Here is a 15814-nt window from a genome sequence, read left to right as displayed (position 1 = left end):
GAAATGTTTCTAACAGAAGATGCAGAGTTAGTCCACTTGTCCAGTAGTACATGCCAGTCTTGGTGGTGTTGTCTTGAACATAACTTAGATTGACTCGTTTCCCCAACTTTACCAGGAGGCTGCTTCAGAGACAGGCCTTTAGAAGGGGAATACAAACATGAGTTAAACCTTGAGAAACGCATTCATGAGTTATGCATAGCACAGAATAGAATATAAGATTATAAGATATTATCATTATCATAGTGGACAGGTACACAGGTTGTCAATGGGAATGTTTTTACAAGAGGGAATCAGAAGAACTAACATGATGTCACTCATCACAGTCAGTCAGAGAGGAGGAAGTCACATGATGAAAGACACTTTAATTATATATATTTTTTAATGTAACCTTTATTTAACTAGGTCAAGTCAGTTAAGAACAAATTCTTATTTACAATGACAGCTTACCCTGACAACACCGGGCCAATTGTGCGCTGCCCTATGGGACTCCCAATCACGGCCAGGTTGTGATACAGCCTGGATTCGAACCAGGGTGTCTGTAGGGATGCCTTAGCACTGAGATGCAGTGCCTTAGACCGCTGCTCCACTCTTTTGATGTAAAGAGTATTTTAACAACCCATTCATCTGTGTTTGAGGCATAAGGGTGCATGTCATTATGGCAAAATAGTTTAGCCCCCTATTAGTGTTCTAATGACTTACCTTGTTGATTAAAGGCCAAATAAAATTCTATGATTAAATACGCTTTTTTAAAAAAATATATATATATATATATTTGTAAAGTAGTAGTAGTGGGAGTTAGCCACATTCTCCATAAGGGTTCGCTAACAGTCCGTCAACAGAAGCGCCCCCTGGCGGAGATGGGGCTGAGGGAGAGAGAAGACATATCTGACTACTTCTAAGAAAAGATGAACAACAACCAGCTAAAACAGTTTAAGTTTTTTTATACATGTAATACATTGGTTTATGTTTGAAACATCTGCTGTATCGGTCCACAAAGTCAGAGAAGAAAAGTAAACAGAGAAAGAATGCAGATTTTGTACGTGGCACGTTTACGTGGCGTGAACAATGAGCGTTACCCGGAACTGCTACATTTGGCAGAAACATTTCGAGCTAGATAGCTATAAAGAATAATAGCTAAGTGCAGTTAGTTTTGCTCAAAAATTATTCAAAAATAAATAAAATAGCTACATTGAAGAGTACGATATGGGCAATACACTTTCTAGAGATGACAACGTGTCAACTGTAGCCAACAATACTTTGTGAGGGAAGATAGTTAGCCTAGCAGGCTATCTAATTTTGCTAACGTTACAGTAGCTACTACTAGATGATGTTTAGATTTCTGCAAAAGTAAGAAGCAGATTAGCTAGATTGACATGATTGCATAAACAACCGTGTTCAATGTCGTAGTGGTTAAATCGTAGAGTTATTTAGCAGAACTGACCACATGGCTGTTTAGACCACTGTGCAGATAGTTTTAGTTATCTATCATTGCTGCGAAGTCGATTCTTGTGATCAATGATTGACATTTTAGTCATTTAAGTATAAGAGCGACTTACAATTCATGAATTTGTTTTAAGATAGTTAGGTGAGACGACACATCACGTTAAATTTTCCCTCAACAAAGTATTTATCACCAAAGGCAGTGCTAGTGGGAAAAGAGAAGTACCATTTGATTTGTTATTTTTTATACTTGGCGTTATCTGTCTAGCAATCAAGCTTGCCAACCTATCTATCTAGTCAGTTTCTGGATTGAGACTAGTCTGTTTACCGCTCTAGCTACCACTTTCCAATAGTCAGGCTAATTGTTGCATAGAAAAGCACCGCTGCAATTATGTCTATGGACGACTTCACTTCGATCAGCCTGCTGTCCCTGGCCATGTTGGTGGGGTGTTATGTGTCTGGAACCATTCCTCTGGCTGTCAACTTCTCAGAGGTGAGTAGCACTCAAACTTTGCCTGAGTGACATAATTGAACTTGAAGCGGAGACTTCAGCTGAAGTCCTTAGCTACTGAGATCACTATGCAAATAAAGGCACACATTTCGCTACACTCGCATTAACATCGGCTAACCATGTGTATGTGACATAAGATTTGATTTGATTTTAGTGTATCAATCAGACTGTTCTAACCGTCACATGCAATTCTACATCTTCAGTGACGTTAGCTAGCCTAATAATTGCTATTCCGAGGCCAAAGTTAATGTGTTGACTATTGATCCTTACCCCTCTCCTGTCCTGGTTGTCCTGCTGATGAACCCCCCTGTCCTGGTTGTCCTGTTGATGAACCCCTCTCCTGTCCTGGTTGTCCTGTTGATGAACCCCCCTGTCCTGGTTGTCCTGCTGATGAACCCTCTGTCCTGGTTGTCTGGTCCTGCAGGAGAAGCTGAAGCTGGTGACGGTCCTGGGAGCAGGGCTGCTGTGTGGTACTGCCCTGGCTGTCATCATCCCCGAGGGGGTCCATGCCCTGTATGAGGAGGTCCTGGAGGGTGAGACTCAATCTGCATACCAAATGGAACCCTATTCCCTTTATACTGGTCCAATGTTAGCTAGCTCTGGTCCAACGTTAGCTAGCTCTGGTCCAACGTTAGCTAGCTCTGGTCTAACGTTAGCTAGCTCTGGTCCAACGTTAGCTAGCTCTGGTCCAACGTTAGCTAGCTCTGGTCCAACGTTAGCTAGCCCTGGTCCAACGTTAGCTAGCCCTGGTCCAACGTTAGCTAGCTCTGGTCCAACGTTAGCTAGCTCTGGTCCAACGTTAGCTAGCTCTGGTCCAACGTTAGCTAGCTCTGGTCCAACGTTAGCTAGCCCTGGTCCAACGTTAGCTAGCTCTGGTCCAACGTTAGCTAGCTCTGGTCCAACGTTAGCTTGCTCTAGTCCAACGTTAGCTAGCTGGTCTCAGTCTCTACTGTCTGGGTTAGGGTCTCGGTCTCTACTGTCTGGGTTAGGGTCTCGGTGTCTACTGTCTGGATTAGGGTCTCAGTCTCTACTGTCTGGGTTAGGGTCTCAGTGTCTACTGTCTGGATTAGAGTCTCAGTCTCTACTGTAGTGGTTAGGGTCTCAGTCTCTACTGTCTGGGTTAGGGTCTCATTCTCCCCTGTCTGGGTTAGGGTCTCATTCTCCCCTGTCTGGGTTAGGGTCTCAGTCTCTACTGTCTGGGTTAGGGTCTCATTCTCTCCTGTCTGGGTTAGGGTCTCAGTCTCTACTGTTAGGGTCTCGGTCTCTACTGTCTGGGTTAGGGTCTCAGTCTCTACTGTCTCGGTTAGGGTCTCAGTCTCTACTGTCTGGGTTAGGGTCTCAGTGTCTACTGTCTGGATTAGGGTCTCAGTCTCTACTGTCTGGGTTAGGGTCTCAGTGTCTACTGTCTGGATTAGAGTCTCAGTCTCTACTGTAGTGGTTAGGGTCTCAGTCTCTACTGTCTGGGTTAGGGCCTCAGTCTCTACTGTCTGGGTTAGGGTCTCATTCTCTCCTGTCTGGGTTAGGGTCTCAGTCTCTACTGTCTGGGTTAGGGTCTCATTCTCTCCTGTCTGGGTTAGGGTCTCAGTCTCTACTGTTAGGGTCTCGGTCTCTACTGTCTGGGTTAGGGTCTCTGTCTCTACTGTCTGGGTTAGGGTCTCAGTCTCTACTGTCTGGGTTAGGGTCTCTCTCTCCTGTTAGGGTCTCAGTCTCTCCTGTTAGGGTCTCAGTCTCTCCTGTTAGGGTCTCAGTCTCTACTGGCTGGGTCTCAGTCTCTACTGGCTGGGTCTCAGTCTCTACTGTTAGGGTCTCTGTCTCTACTGTTAGGGTCTCTTGTCTCTACTGTCTGGGATAGGGTCTCTGTCTCTACTGTCTGGGATAGTGTCTCTGTCTCTACTGTCTGAGATAGTGTCTCTGTCTCTACTGTCTGGGATAGTGTCTCTGTCTCTACTGTCTGGGTCTCAGTCTCTACTGTCTGTGTCTCTGTCTCTACTGTCTGTGTCTCTGTCTCTACTGTCTGGGTCTCTGTCTCTACTGTCTGGGTCTCTGTCTCTACTGTTAGGGTCTCAGTCTCCCCTGTTAGGGTCTCAGTCTCTACTGTCTGGGTTAGGGTCTCAGTCTCTACTGTCTGGGATAGTGTCTCTGTCTCTACTGTCTGGGTCTCAGTCTCTACTGTTAGGGTCTCTGTCTCTACTGTCTGTGTCTCTGTCTCTACTGTCTGTGTCTCTGTCTCTACTGTCTGGGTCTCTGTCTCTACTGTCAGGGATAGTGTCTCTGTCTCTACTGTCTGGGTCTCTGTCTCTACTGTTAGGGTCTCAGTCTCCCCTGTTAGGGTCTCAGTCTCTACTGTCTGGATTAGGGTCTCAGTCTCTACTGTCTGGTTTAGTGTCTCTGTCTCTACTGTCTGGGATAGGGTCTCAGTCTCTCTCTCTGTGTAGGTGTGCACCACGCCCCTGGCCAGGTGGAGGGGGTGGGGGTGTCTGAGCCCAGGGAAGGTGTGGATGCAGCTCTGGGGGTCAGTGGGGAGCACAGCCACAGCCACGAGCACCTCCATGCCTACATCGGGGTTTCTCTGGTCCTGGGGTTCGTTTTCATGCTGCTGGTCGACCAGATAGGAAGCGCCCACGTACACAGCAGTGCTGACGGTCAGTCTAAAGACACACACACACACACACACACACACACACACACACACAGCAGTGCTGACGGTCAGTCTACACACACACACACACAGCAGTGTTGACGGTCAGTCTGGACTCACTCTGTCTGTCTGTCTGACTGACTGACTGACTTGGTGTCTGTCTGTCTGATTTGGTGTCTGACTGACTGACGGATTTGGTGTGTCTGATTTGGTCTGTCTCTGTCTGTCTGATTTGGTGTGTGTCTGTCTGACTAACTGACTTGGTATGTGTGTGTCTGTCTGACTAACTGACTTGGTATGTATGTGTGTGTCTGTCTGACTGATTTGGTATGTGTCTGTCTGTCTGACTGACTTGGTGTGTGTGTGTGTCTGTCTGACTGATTTGGTATGTGTGTGTCTGTCTGACTGTCTGACTGATTTGGTGTGTGTGTGTGTGTGTGTGTGTGTGTCTGACTGTCTGACTTGGTGTGTGTGTGTCTGACTGTCTGACTTGGTGTGTGTGTGTGTGTCTGTCTGACTTGGTGTGTGTGTGTGTGTCTGTCTGACTTGGTGTGTGTGTGTGTGTCTGTCTGACTTGGTGTGTGTGTGTGTGTCTGTCTGACTTGGTGTGTGTGTGTCTGTCTGACTTGGTGTGTGTGTGTCTGTCTGACTTGGTGTGTGTGTGTCTGTCTGACTTGGTGTGTGTGTCTGTCTGACTTGGTGTGTCTGTCTGTCTGACTTGGTGTCTGTCTGTCTGTCTGTCTGTCTGACTGACTTGGTGTCTGTCTGTCTGTCTGACTGACTTGGTGTCTGTCTGTCTGACTGACTTGGTGTCTGTCTGTCTGACTGATTTGGTGTGTGTGTGTGTGTGTCTGTCTGACTGACTGATTTGGTGTATGTGTGTGTGTCTGTCTGACTGATTTGGTGTGTGTGTGTGTCTGTCTGACTGACTGATTTGGTGTGTGTGTGTCTGTCTGACTGATTTCGTATGTGTGTGTCTGTCTGACTGACTTGGTGTGTGTGTGTGTGTCTGTCTGACTGATTTGGTGTGTGTGTGTGTCTGTCTGACTGATTTCGTATGTGTGTCTGTCTGTCTGACTGATTTGGTGTGTGTGTGTGTCTGTCTGACTGATTTGGTGTGTGTGTGTCTGACTGATTTGGTGTGTGTGTGTGTGTCTGTCTGGCTGATTTGGTGTGTGTGTGTGTCTGTCTGACTGATTTGGTGTGTGTGTGTGTGTCTGTCTGACTGATTTGGTCTGTCTGTCTGACTGATTTGGTCTGTCTGTCTGACTGATTTGGTGTGTGTGTCTGTCTGTCTGACTGATTTGGTGTGTGTGTGTGTGTGTGTGTCTGTCTGACTGATTTGGTGTGTGTGTGTGTGTGTCTGACTGACTGATTTGTGTGTGTGTGTCTGTCTGACTGATTTGGTGTGTGTGTGTGTTTAGATCCAGAGTCTGCGAGGGTTGCCAGCTCAAAGATCACCACCACCTTGGGACTAGTGGTCCATGCAGCAGGTAAGATGGCTTCCTGATACAGTGTTTTAGGAAGAAGAGACAGTGGATGTCTATGGAGGCTTGTAGGTGGATTCTGCATCCTATCTACTGTACATAATGTTATGTGGATTGGCAATTATTTTGGTTGTATATTCTGTTTTATTCAGTAGGTCAAATTCCTGGTACATATACAGTGACTATACTAAACATTAGGAACACCTTCCTAGTATTGAGTTTGCACCCCGTTTTGCCCTCAGAACAGCCTCAATTCGTCTGGGAACGGACTCTACAAGGTGTTGAGAGCATTCCACAGGGATGCTGGTCCATGTTGACTCCAATGCCTCCCACAGTTGTTTCAAGTTGTCTGGATGGTTTTTGGGTGGGTGGACCATTCTTGATACACACGGGAAACTGTTGAGTGTGAAAAACCTAGCAGCGTTGCAGTTCTTGACACAAACCGGTGCGGCCTGGCACCTACTACCAAACCCTGTTCAAAAGACACTTCAATATTTTGTCTTCCCCATTCACCCTCTGAATGGCACACGAACACAACCCATGTCTCAATTTGTCTCAAGGCTTAAAAATCCTTCTTTAACCACCCGTCTCCTCCCCTTCATCTACACTGATTGAGGTGGATTAAACAAGTGACGTCAATAAGGGATCATATCTCTCACCTGGATTCACCTGGCCAGTCTGTTAGGGTTGAATGGAGAGAACTCGGTTACTGGGATTTACTGCCCAAAACCACTCCCTTTTTACAGGATAAATAACTTGAGAGAAACCGATTAAATTATTATTATAAATGATGTCTATGAACAGCATGGTGTGAAATGGAACTGTTAAATGAGGGAGGGACAGGCAGACCGTCTCAGTGTGGAGGGAGGGACAGGCAGACCGTCTCAGTGTGGAGGGAGGGACAGGCAGACCGTCTCAGTGTGGAGGGAGGGACAGGCAGACCGTCTCAGTGTGGAGGGAGGGACAGGCAGACCGTCTCAGTGTGGAGGGAGGGACAGGCAGACCGTCTCAGTGTGGAGGGAGGGACAGGCAGACCGTCTCAGTGTGGAGGGAGGGACAGGCAGACCGTCTCGGTGTGGAGGGAGGGAATGGCAGACCGTCTCGGTGTGGAGGGAGGGACAGGCAGACCGTCTCGGTGTGGAGGGAGGGACAGGCAGACCGTCTCGGTGTGGAGGGAGGGACAGGCAGACCGTCTCGGTGTGGAGGGAGGGACAGGCAGACCGTCTCAGTGTGGAGGGAGGGACGGGCAGACCGTCTCAGTATGGAGGGAGGGACGGGCAGACCGTCTCAGTGTGGAGGGACAGACAGACCGTCTCGGTGTGGAGGACAGGCAGACCGTCTCGGTATGGAGGACAGGCAGACCGTCTCGGTGTGGAGGGACAGGCAGACCGTCTCAGTGTGGAGGGAGGGACAGGCAGACCTTCTCGGTGTGGAGGGACAGGCAGACCGTCTCAGTATGGAGGACAGGCAGACCGTCTCAGTGTGGAGCAGCCGTTCACAATGCCTGTAGACCTATCATCTCATCATTGTAACTTTTTTTATTGTGACAGTTCGGTCTACATTTGCTCCAGCATAGCCTACACTACATTAATATAAAGAACGAATGCTTGTCTAATTTACCCAACTTTAGAGCAGGTGTTCTTAATGTTTTGCATGGTGTGCTGGGTAAATAAAGGTGATTCTGATCTTCCAGCTGACGGCGTGGCTCTCGGAGCAGCGGCTTCAACTTCCCAGACCAGTGTTCAGCTCATTGTCTTTGTGGCCATCATGCTTCACAAGGTACAGTGACAGTTCATCTTGTTATCTGCCATCTTGTGTTTTCAGCGGTCCATCTCAGCGTGGATATAATGATAATGTGTTGTTTAACAGCTTCCTTCCTTCCATATCGGATCCTCTGTCTCTTTAAACACAACGTGACGTGCCCCACCCACCCCTCTCTGCCAAGTTGATGGCACTAGGAGTTAGTTAAACCAATTCAACTCAGTTTTCATGTAACTGCCTAATTAATCGAAGCATTTCAGTGAATTAGTGATGCATAGTATATTGAAAGCTTCCGTACAGGTGTGGTATTAACATCCCTGGGAAATGTACTGAACTGAATGACTACTGACCCGTAGGCCACTTCCATCATCGCTTCTAGAGCAGGCCTGCAGGCCACTTCCATCATCGCTTCTAGATCAGGCCTGCAGGCCACTTCCATAATCGTGACGTGCTTCTAGAGCAGGCCTGCAGGCCACTTCCATCATCGCTTCTAGAGCAGGCCTGCAGGCCACTTCCATCATCGTGACGTGCTTCTAGAGCAGGTCTGCAGGCCACTTCCATCATCGTGACGTGCTTCTAGAGCAGGCCTGCCGGCCACTTCCATCATCGTGACGTGCTTCTAGAGCAGGCCTGCAGGCCGCTTCATACTCGTCGCCAAACCCACTGGCTCCATGTCATCTACAAGACCCTGCTAGTTAAAGTCCCCCCTTATCTCAGCTTACTGGTCACCATAGCATCACCCACCTGTAGCACGCGCTCCAGCAGGTATATCTCTCTGGTCACCCCCAAAACCAATTCCTCCTTTGGCCGCCTCTCCTTCCAGTTCTCTGCTGCCAATGACTGGAACGAACTACAAAAATCTCTGAAACTGGAGACTCATATCTCCCTCACTAGCTTTAAGCAGCAACTGTCAGAGCAGCTCACATATTATTGCCCCTGTACATAGCCCACCTATAATTTAGCCCAAACAACTACCTCTTTCCCTACTGTATTTAATTTATTTATTTATTTTGCTCCTTTGCACCCCATTATTTTTATTTCTACTTTGCACATTCTTCCACTGCAAATCTACCATTCCAGTGTTTTACTTGCTATATTGTATTTACTTTGCCACCATGGCCTTTTTTTGCCTTTACCTCCCTTATCTCACCTCATTTGATCACATTATATATAGACTTGTTTATACTGTATTATTGACTGTATGTTTGTTTTACTCCATGTGTAACTCTGTGTCGTTGTTGTGTGTCGAACTGCTTTGCTTTATCTTGGCCAGGTCGCAGTTGTAAATGAGAACTTGTTCTCAACTAGCCTACCTGGTTAAATAAAGGTGTTCTCAACTAGCCTACCTGGTTAAATAAAGGTGTTCTCAACTAGCCTACCTGGTTAAATAAAGGTGTTCTCAACTAGCCTACCTGGTTAAATAAAGGTGTTCTCAACTAGCCTACCTGGTTAAATAAAGGTGTTCTCAACTGGCCTACCTGGTTAAATAAAGGTGTTCTCAACTAGCCTACCTGGTTAAATAAAGGTGTTCTCAACTGGCCTACCTGGTTAAATAAAGGTGTTCTCAACTAGCCTACCTGGTTAAATAAAGGTGTTCTCAACTGGCCTACCTGGTTAAATAAAGGTGTTCTCAACTGGCCTACCTGGTTAAATAAAGGTGTTCTCAACTAGCCTACCTGGTTAAATAAAGGTGTTCTCAACTAGCCTACCTGGTTAAATAAAGGTGTTCTCAACTGGCCTACCTGGTTAAATAAAGGTGTTCTCAACTAGCCTACCTGGTTAAATAAAGGTGTTCTCAACTGGCCTACCTGGTTAAATAAAGGTGTTCTCAACTAGCCTACCTGGTTAAATAAAGGTGTTCTCAACTGGCCTACCTGGTTAAATAAAGGTGTTCTCAACTGGCCTACCTGGTTAAATAAAGGTGTTCTCAACTGGCCTACCTGGTTAAATAAAGGTGTTCTCAACTGGCCTACCTGGTTAAATAATAAATAAATAACGAAGTCTCTGATGGGCTAGAGCAGTGAAGTCAGATATCATTTCTGACGTCACTATGCGCAGGATTGCTGAGAGGTGAGAGTCAGTAAGAGATGATCTGTGCCTTGACTTGTTATATTTCATCACTGAAAATGTCTGTGCACGTACAACACTACCGTTCACTACCTTGTTTTCCATGAAAACGTACATCAAATGAAATGAACAGGAAATATAGTCAAGACGTTGACAAGGTTATAAATAATGACTTTGAGTTTAAATAATAATTGTGTCCTTCAAACTTTGTTTTAGTCAAAGAATCCTCCATTTGCAGCAATTACAGCCTTGCAGTTGTTTGGCGTTCTAGTTGTCAATTTGTTGAGGTGATCTGAAGAGATTTCACCCCATGCTTCCTGAAGCACCTCCCACAAGTTGGATTGGCTTGATGGTCACTTCTTATACGGTCAAGCTGCTCCAACAACAGCTCAATAGGGTTGAGATCTGCCTCCATTATAGACAGAATACCAGCTGACTGCTTCTTCCCTAAATAGTTATTGTGTAGTTTGGAGCTGTGATTTGGGTCATTGTCCTGTTGTTGGAGGAAATTGCACTTTCCACAGGTTATGGCGTTGCAAAATGGAGTGATAGCCTTGTCTTCAACATCCCTTTTGCCCTGTACAAATCTCCCATTTTACCACCACCAAAGCACCCCCAAGGTATCACATTGTCTCCACCATGCTTGGCAGATGGCGTCAAGCAGTCCTCCAGCATCTTTTCATTTTTTTTGTGTCTCACGAATGTTCTTCTTTGTGATCCGAACAGCTCAAACTTAGATTTGTCTGTCCATTTTTTTCAATCTTCCTCTGTCCAGTGTCTGTGTTCTTTTGCCCGTCTTAATCTTTTATTTTTATTGGCCAGTCTGAGATATGACTTTTTCATTTGCAACTCTGCCTAGAAGGCCAGCATCCCGGAGTCACCTCTTCACTGATGACGTTGAGACTGGACAGAGGAACTCTGCCTAGAAGGCCAGCATCCCGGAGTCTCCTCTTCACTGTTGACGTTGAGACTGGACAGAGGAACTCTGCCTAGAAGGCCAGCATCCTGGAGTCTCCTCTTCACTGTTGACGTTGAGACTGGACAGAGGAACTCTGCCTAGAAGGCCAGCATCCCGGAGTCTCCTCTTCACTGTTGACGTTGAGACTGGACAGAGGAACTCTGCCTAGAAGGCCAGCATCCCGGAGTCTCCTCTTCACTGTTGACGTTGAGACTGGTGTTTTGCGGGTAATATTTAATGAAGCTGCCAGTTAAGGACTTGTGAGGCGATTGCCATTGGAACACAGGAGTGATGGCTGCTGATAATGGGCCTCTGTACGCCTATGTAGATATTCCATAAGAAATCAGCCGTTTCCAGCTACAACAGTCATTTACAACATCAACAATGTCTACACTGTATTTCTGATCAATTTGATGTTATTTTAATGGAGCTTTTCTTTCAAAAACAAGGACATTTCTAAGTGACCCCAAACTTTTGAATGGTAGTGTAGGTTAACCCAAACAGTACAAACGTCTTCTGAGCTCGACTCCTAATCTTTGGAAAGGTTTGCTCATCGAGAGATGCATAGAACCTCGTCAGTGACATTGTTCTGAATAGTTTTCCAATCACTGCATCAGACTGAAAATCGAGTTGCAGGTCAGTGGGATCGTTATCCACATTTAAGGTGAAAGGAGAGGAAACCAACAGCATGTAGTTTTTCAACACTTTGAAATCCTCAAAGCGACGAGAAATCTCACCATTCAAAGCACGCAGCAGCGATGTGTACTTCTCCCATTGGTCGTCTGATAGGGAACAGACTAGTAGTGTCAGAAGGTCGTCTGATGGGGAACAGACTAGTAGTGTCAGAAGGTCGTCTGATAGGGAACAGACTAGTAGTGTCAGAAGGTCGTCTGATGGGGAACAGACTAGTAGTGTCAGAAGGTCGTCTGATAGGGAACAGACTAGTAGTGTCAGAAGGTCATCTGATAGGGAACAGACTAGTAGTGTCAGAAGGTCGTCTGATAGGGAACAGACTAGTAGTGTCGGAAGGTGGGTGAGATTGTTGGCTTCTACTTGGCGGGTCAGGAGGAGTAGTTTTCCCTTAAAGGCTTTGACAAGGCTGTACATCTGATGTGTAAAAAGGCCCTTCCTTCCCTTGTAGTTTGGAGTTCAGTTCATTCATGAGGCCATGATGTCCACTGGGAAGGCAAAATCAGCCAACCAACCATTCTTCATCTGGCAGTTGAGGGAAATCCACGTTTTCTTTTCATTTGAAAAAAACTCAGCAATCTCCGACTTCAGGTGCCACACCCTTTTAAGCACCTTCCCCAAACTCAGCAATCTCCGACTTCAGGTGCCACACCCTTTTAAGCACCTTCCCCAAACTCAGCCATCTCCGACTTCAGGTGCCACACCCTTTTAAGCACCTTCCCCAAACTCAGCCATCTCCGACTTCAGGTGCCACACCCTTTTAAGCTTTTAAACTTCTAAACTTTTAATCGGGAAAGTATTCAGACACCTATTTCCTCATGTTACGTTAGTTTTATTCAAAATATTGATTAAATAAAACATTTTCCTCATCCATCTACACACAATACCCCATAATGACATCACAATATCCCATAATGACATCACAATACCCCATAATGACATCACAATACCCCATAATGACATCACAATACCCCATAATGACATCACAATATCCCATAATGACATCACAATACCCCATAATGACATCACAATACCCCATAATGACATCACAATACCCCATAATGACATCACAATACCCCATAATGACATCACAATACCCCATAATGAAAAAGCGAAAAACTGTTTTTTATACATTTTTGCACATTTATTACAAAGAAAAAAACCTTATTTTCAGACTCTTTGCTATGAGACTCGAAATGGAGCTCCGGTGCGTCCTGCTTCTGATGGTGATGGGGAGTCCCATAGGGTGGCGCACAATTGGCCCAGTATTGTCCGGGTCTGGCCGTCATTGTAAATAAGAATTTATTCTTAACTGACTTGCCTAGTTAAATAAAATAAATAAAAGAAGTGTGGCAATTTGGCAGCCGGGAGAAGGGAATTATAATGATTATTTTCAGCACAACGGCCGCTTTGACCGCAAGGAATGGATATTTTATTAGGCCGCTGGGAAATTTGAAGCACTACACACTGCCCTTACCCACCTGGATAAAAGGAATGCATATGTGAGGATGCTGTTCATCGACGACAACTCTGTCTTTAATACCATAGTGCCCGCTAAACTCACCACAAAGCTCATGGCCCCTGGGACTGGACTTCCTGTTTATGCATCTGTCCTGGACTGGACTTCCTGTCTATGCAACTGTCCTGGACTGGACTTCCTGTCTATGCAACTGTCCTGGACTGGACTTCCTGTCTATGCAACTGTCCTGGACTGGACTTCCTGCCTATGCAACATTACTACCTCGACACTGATTCTCAACACGTGGGCCCCACAAGGGTGAAATCCTGTACTCCCTGTATACCCATGACACAGTTCCAACTTTTAAAAAAAAATAACATTTATTTTTATTTAACTGGGAGGAGGTAGGTACTCTGACAGCGTGGTGCCAGGTCAACATCTGCACCCTCGACCTCAGCAAAGCAAAGGATAGGATTGTGGACTTCAGGAGGAACCATGTCGGGCTCGCCCCCATTCTCATCAACGGGCGTAATTCGAAAGGCAGTTTCTTGGTAACAGTTGAATAAAATGAGAGAAAATAAGAAACCCGCTATTGATAGTAACACTGCTCTTTAATACGTTTTACATATCGGCCTCAAGGCCCTCGTCAAGCTTCTTTTTTCCCCCCTCAAGTTCCTTTGCGAACACGTCTCCGAGGAGCTGAAATATCAAACCGCACTGACGTCGTGGCGAAGAAGGCAGGACAGCAACTCCTCAAGATCGGGATGCTGAAGAAATGTGTTCTGTCCCCGAGGGCCGTCAGTGTTGTTCAGGGGCTGTTGGTACAGTAACTCCACCATCGCAGACCGCATGGCGCTACAGAGAGTGGAACGCTCAGCCCAACGCTCCATTGCCTGCTCACCGCCTGCCCTCCAGGACAACTACATCACCAGGTGTCGCCGGAAGGCCAAGAAGATCATCAGGGACTTCAACCACCCGAGCCAAGGCCTGTTCTCCCCGCTTTCATCACTCAGACACGGGCAGTACAGGAGCATCATGTCAGACTGGCCAATAGTTTCTTCCCTCAGACCGTCAGACTGCTGAATAGCCACCACTAGGCAGCTCCCTAATCCACCTACTCTCCGGATTTACAAATCCTTATTTAACCCGTCTCCTCCCCTTCATCTACACTGATTTGAAGTGGATGTAACAGGTGACATCAATTAGGGATCATATCTTTCACCTGGATTGACCTGGTCAGTCTGTCACGGAAAGAGCAGCTGTTCTTAATGTTTGTACACGCCATCTATATTTGTAGGTGTGTCTGTTCTCTGTAATTCCTCTCGTAATTAAACCCTGTCTCTTTCTTTCCCCCCAGGCCCCAGCAGCGTTTGGCCTGGTCTCTTTCCTGATGCATGCTGGTCTGGAGAGGAATCGGATCCGTAAACACCTGCTGGCCTTCGCCCTGGCAGCACCTGTCCTCGCCATGGTTACCTTCGTAGGACTCAGCCAGGTCAGTTTGTTGTCTATGATCTCTTCCAATATCCCACTACCTTTTCTCCCCACTACCACCTCCCCAATACCCTTTCTCCCCACTACCACCTCCCCAATACCCCTTCTCCCCACTATCACCTCCCCAATACCCCTTCTCCCCACTACCACTACCCCCCCCCCCCTCCCCAATACCCAGCCAACCCCCTCCCTATTCTAACTACCCCCAATTGTTTTGTCCTCTCTACCTCCAGAGCAGTAAAGAGGCACTGTCCAACGTGAACGCCACAGGCGTGGCCATGCTGTTCTCTGCCGGGACCTTCCTGTATGTTGCCACCGTACACGTTCTGCCTGAGGTGGGCGGGACCGGACACAGCCACTCCCCCACACCGGGGAAGGAAGCGGCGAAGGGACTGAGCAAGGTGGAGGTTGGGGCTCTGGTTCTGGGCTGTCTGCTACCGCTGGTGCTGTCTGTGGGACACCACCACTAGACACACATCGCTAGTAGACACAGAGGAGACCGAAGGGGAGGAGAGTAAAGGAGGGATGTAGTAATGAGAGGAAGAGTGGGTTTAGAGGGAAAGCAGCCTAACAGACATCTCAAATGTCTTATGTACATCTCAAATGTCTTATGTACCTGTTCTGTTGATGGACTTCTGATTTGGTTGGATTGCGGTTGTTGTGTCCTCGTTGCCGGGACAACGACCTGCGGGTGGAATCGGAACCGCGCTGGACAACACAAAGGGATGATGTCATAACCATAGTAATAAGGACCTCCCACTTGTTCAACACTCTAAAGGAAGTGCTATCTGCTGATACTGATGACACAAGACTGCTACCATGGTTTCTGCTTCTTTTAAGCAGACATTTCTTTTTCTATTTTGGGGGGGGGGGTCTTTCTAGGTAGGCTTTACATGAACTCATGTTAATGTACCTGCTTTTGTTTTGTTGCTGAGGACTGGGCTGTGAGAAATGAAGGGATAGTTGTGACATCTTGCAGTAAAAGTAAAGGTTTTAAATCAAGAGTGATTTTTCACTCTCACTTTTCAGAGCATTGTTTATGTGCTACGTTGAGCTTGCACTCTGACACACGGTGTTCTTACTGTGAGGTTAAATGTAGTCTATATTTAAATTCTTGCTAGTGCAATCAGTAACTAATTAGAAGTTTACATGTGAGTAGTTGCACTTCTATGACTTGTGGCCTGATCTATAGGCTATTTATTAATCTACCGTACTGTTAAAGGACATTGGACATTTGAGAGACATGTTGTCTATAAGACTGCTGTCCACAGACTCTAGCAAACCTGTTAACTGAGGCTTATTAAAGGGGAAA

General features: G+C 46.5%; 1 protein-coding gene across 1 annotated transcript; it reads left to right on the top strand.

Annotated features, from left to right (window-relative positions):
• The first annotated feature begins 1064 nt into the window (after positions 1 to 1064).
• LOC139383951 (zinc transporter ZIP9-like) lies at positions 1065 to 15814 on the top strand. The gene is made up of 7 exons (XM_071128571.1): positions 1065 to 1933; positions 2376 to 2484; positions 4387 to 4593; positions 6014 to 6082; positions 7770 to 7855; positions 14369 to 14503; positions 14736 to 15814. The coding sequence occupies exons 1-7, from the start codon at positions 1832 to 1834 to the stop codon at positions 14970 to 14972; spliced, it is 945 nt and encodes a 314-aa protein (XP_070984672.1). The 5' UTR covers positions 1065 to 1831; the 3' UTR covers positions 14973 to 15814.

The sequence above is a fragment of the Oncorhynchus clarkii genome, chromosome 25 (assembly GCF_045791955.1).
Source record: "Oncorhynchus clarkii lewisi isolate Uvic-CL-2024 chromosome 25, UVic_Ocla_1.0, whole genome shotgun sequence".
NCBI classification, from domain to species: domain Eukaryota; kingdom Metazoa; phylum Chordata; class Actinopteri; order Salmoniformes; family Salmonidae; genus Oncorhynchus; species Oncorhynchus clarkii.
The sequence above is the reverse complement of the archived record's forward strand: the minus strand, read 5'-3'. Positions and strand labels throughout refer to the sequence as shown.

Bases quoted from the DNA above. Each gene is read 5' to 3' on its own strand.
- LOC139383951 (XM_071128571.1), top strand. From the start codon at position 1,832: ATGTCTATGGACGACTTCACTTCGATCAGCCTGCTGTCCCTGGCCATG. The intron at 2,485-4,386 runs GTGAGACTCAAT...CTCTCTGTGTAG, and splicing joins GTATGAGGAGGTCCTGGAGG to GTGTGCACCACGCCCCTGGC. The intron at 7,856-14,368 runs GTACAGTGACAG...CTTTCCCCCCAG, and splicing joins TGGCCATCATGCTTCACAAG to GCCCCAGCAGCGTTTGGCCT.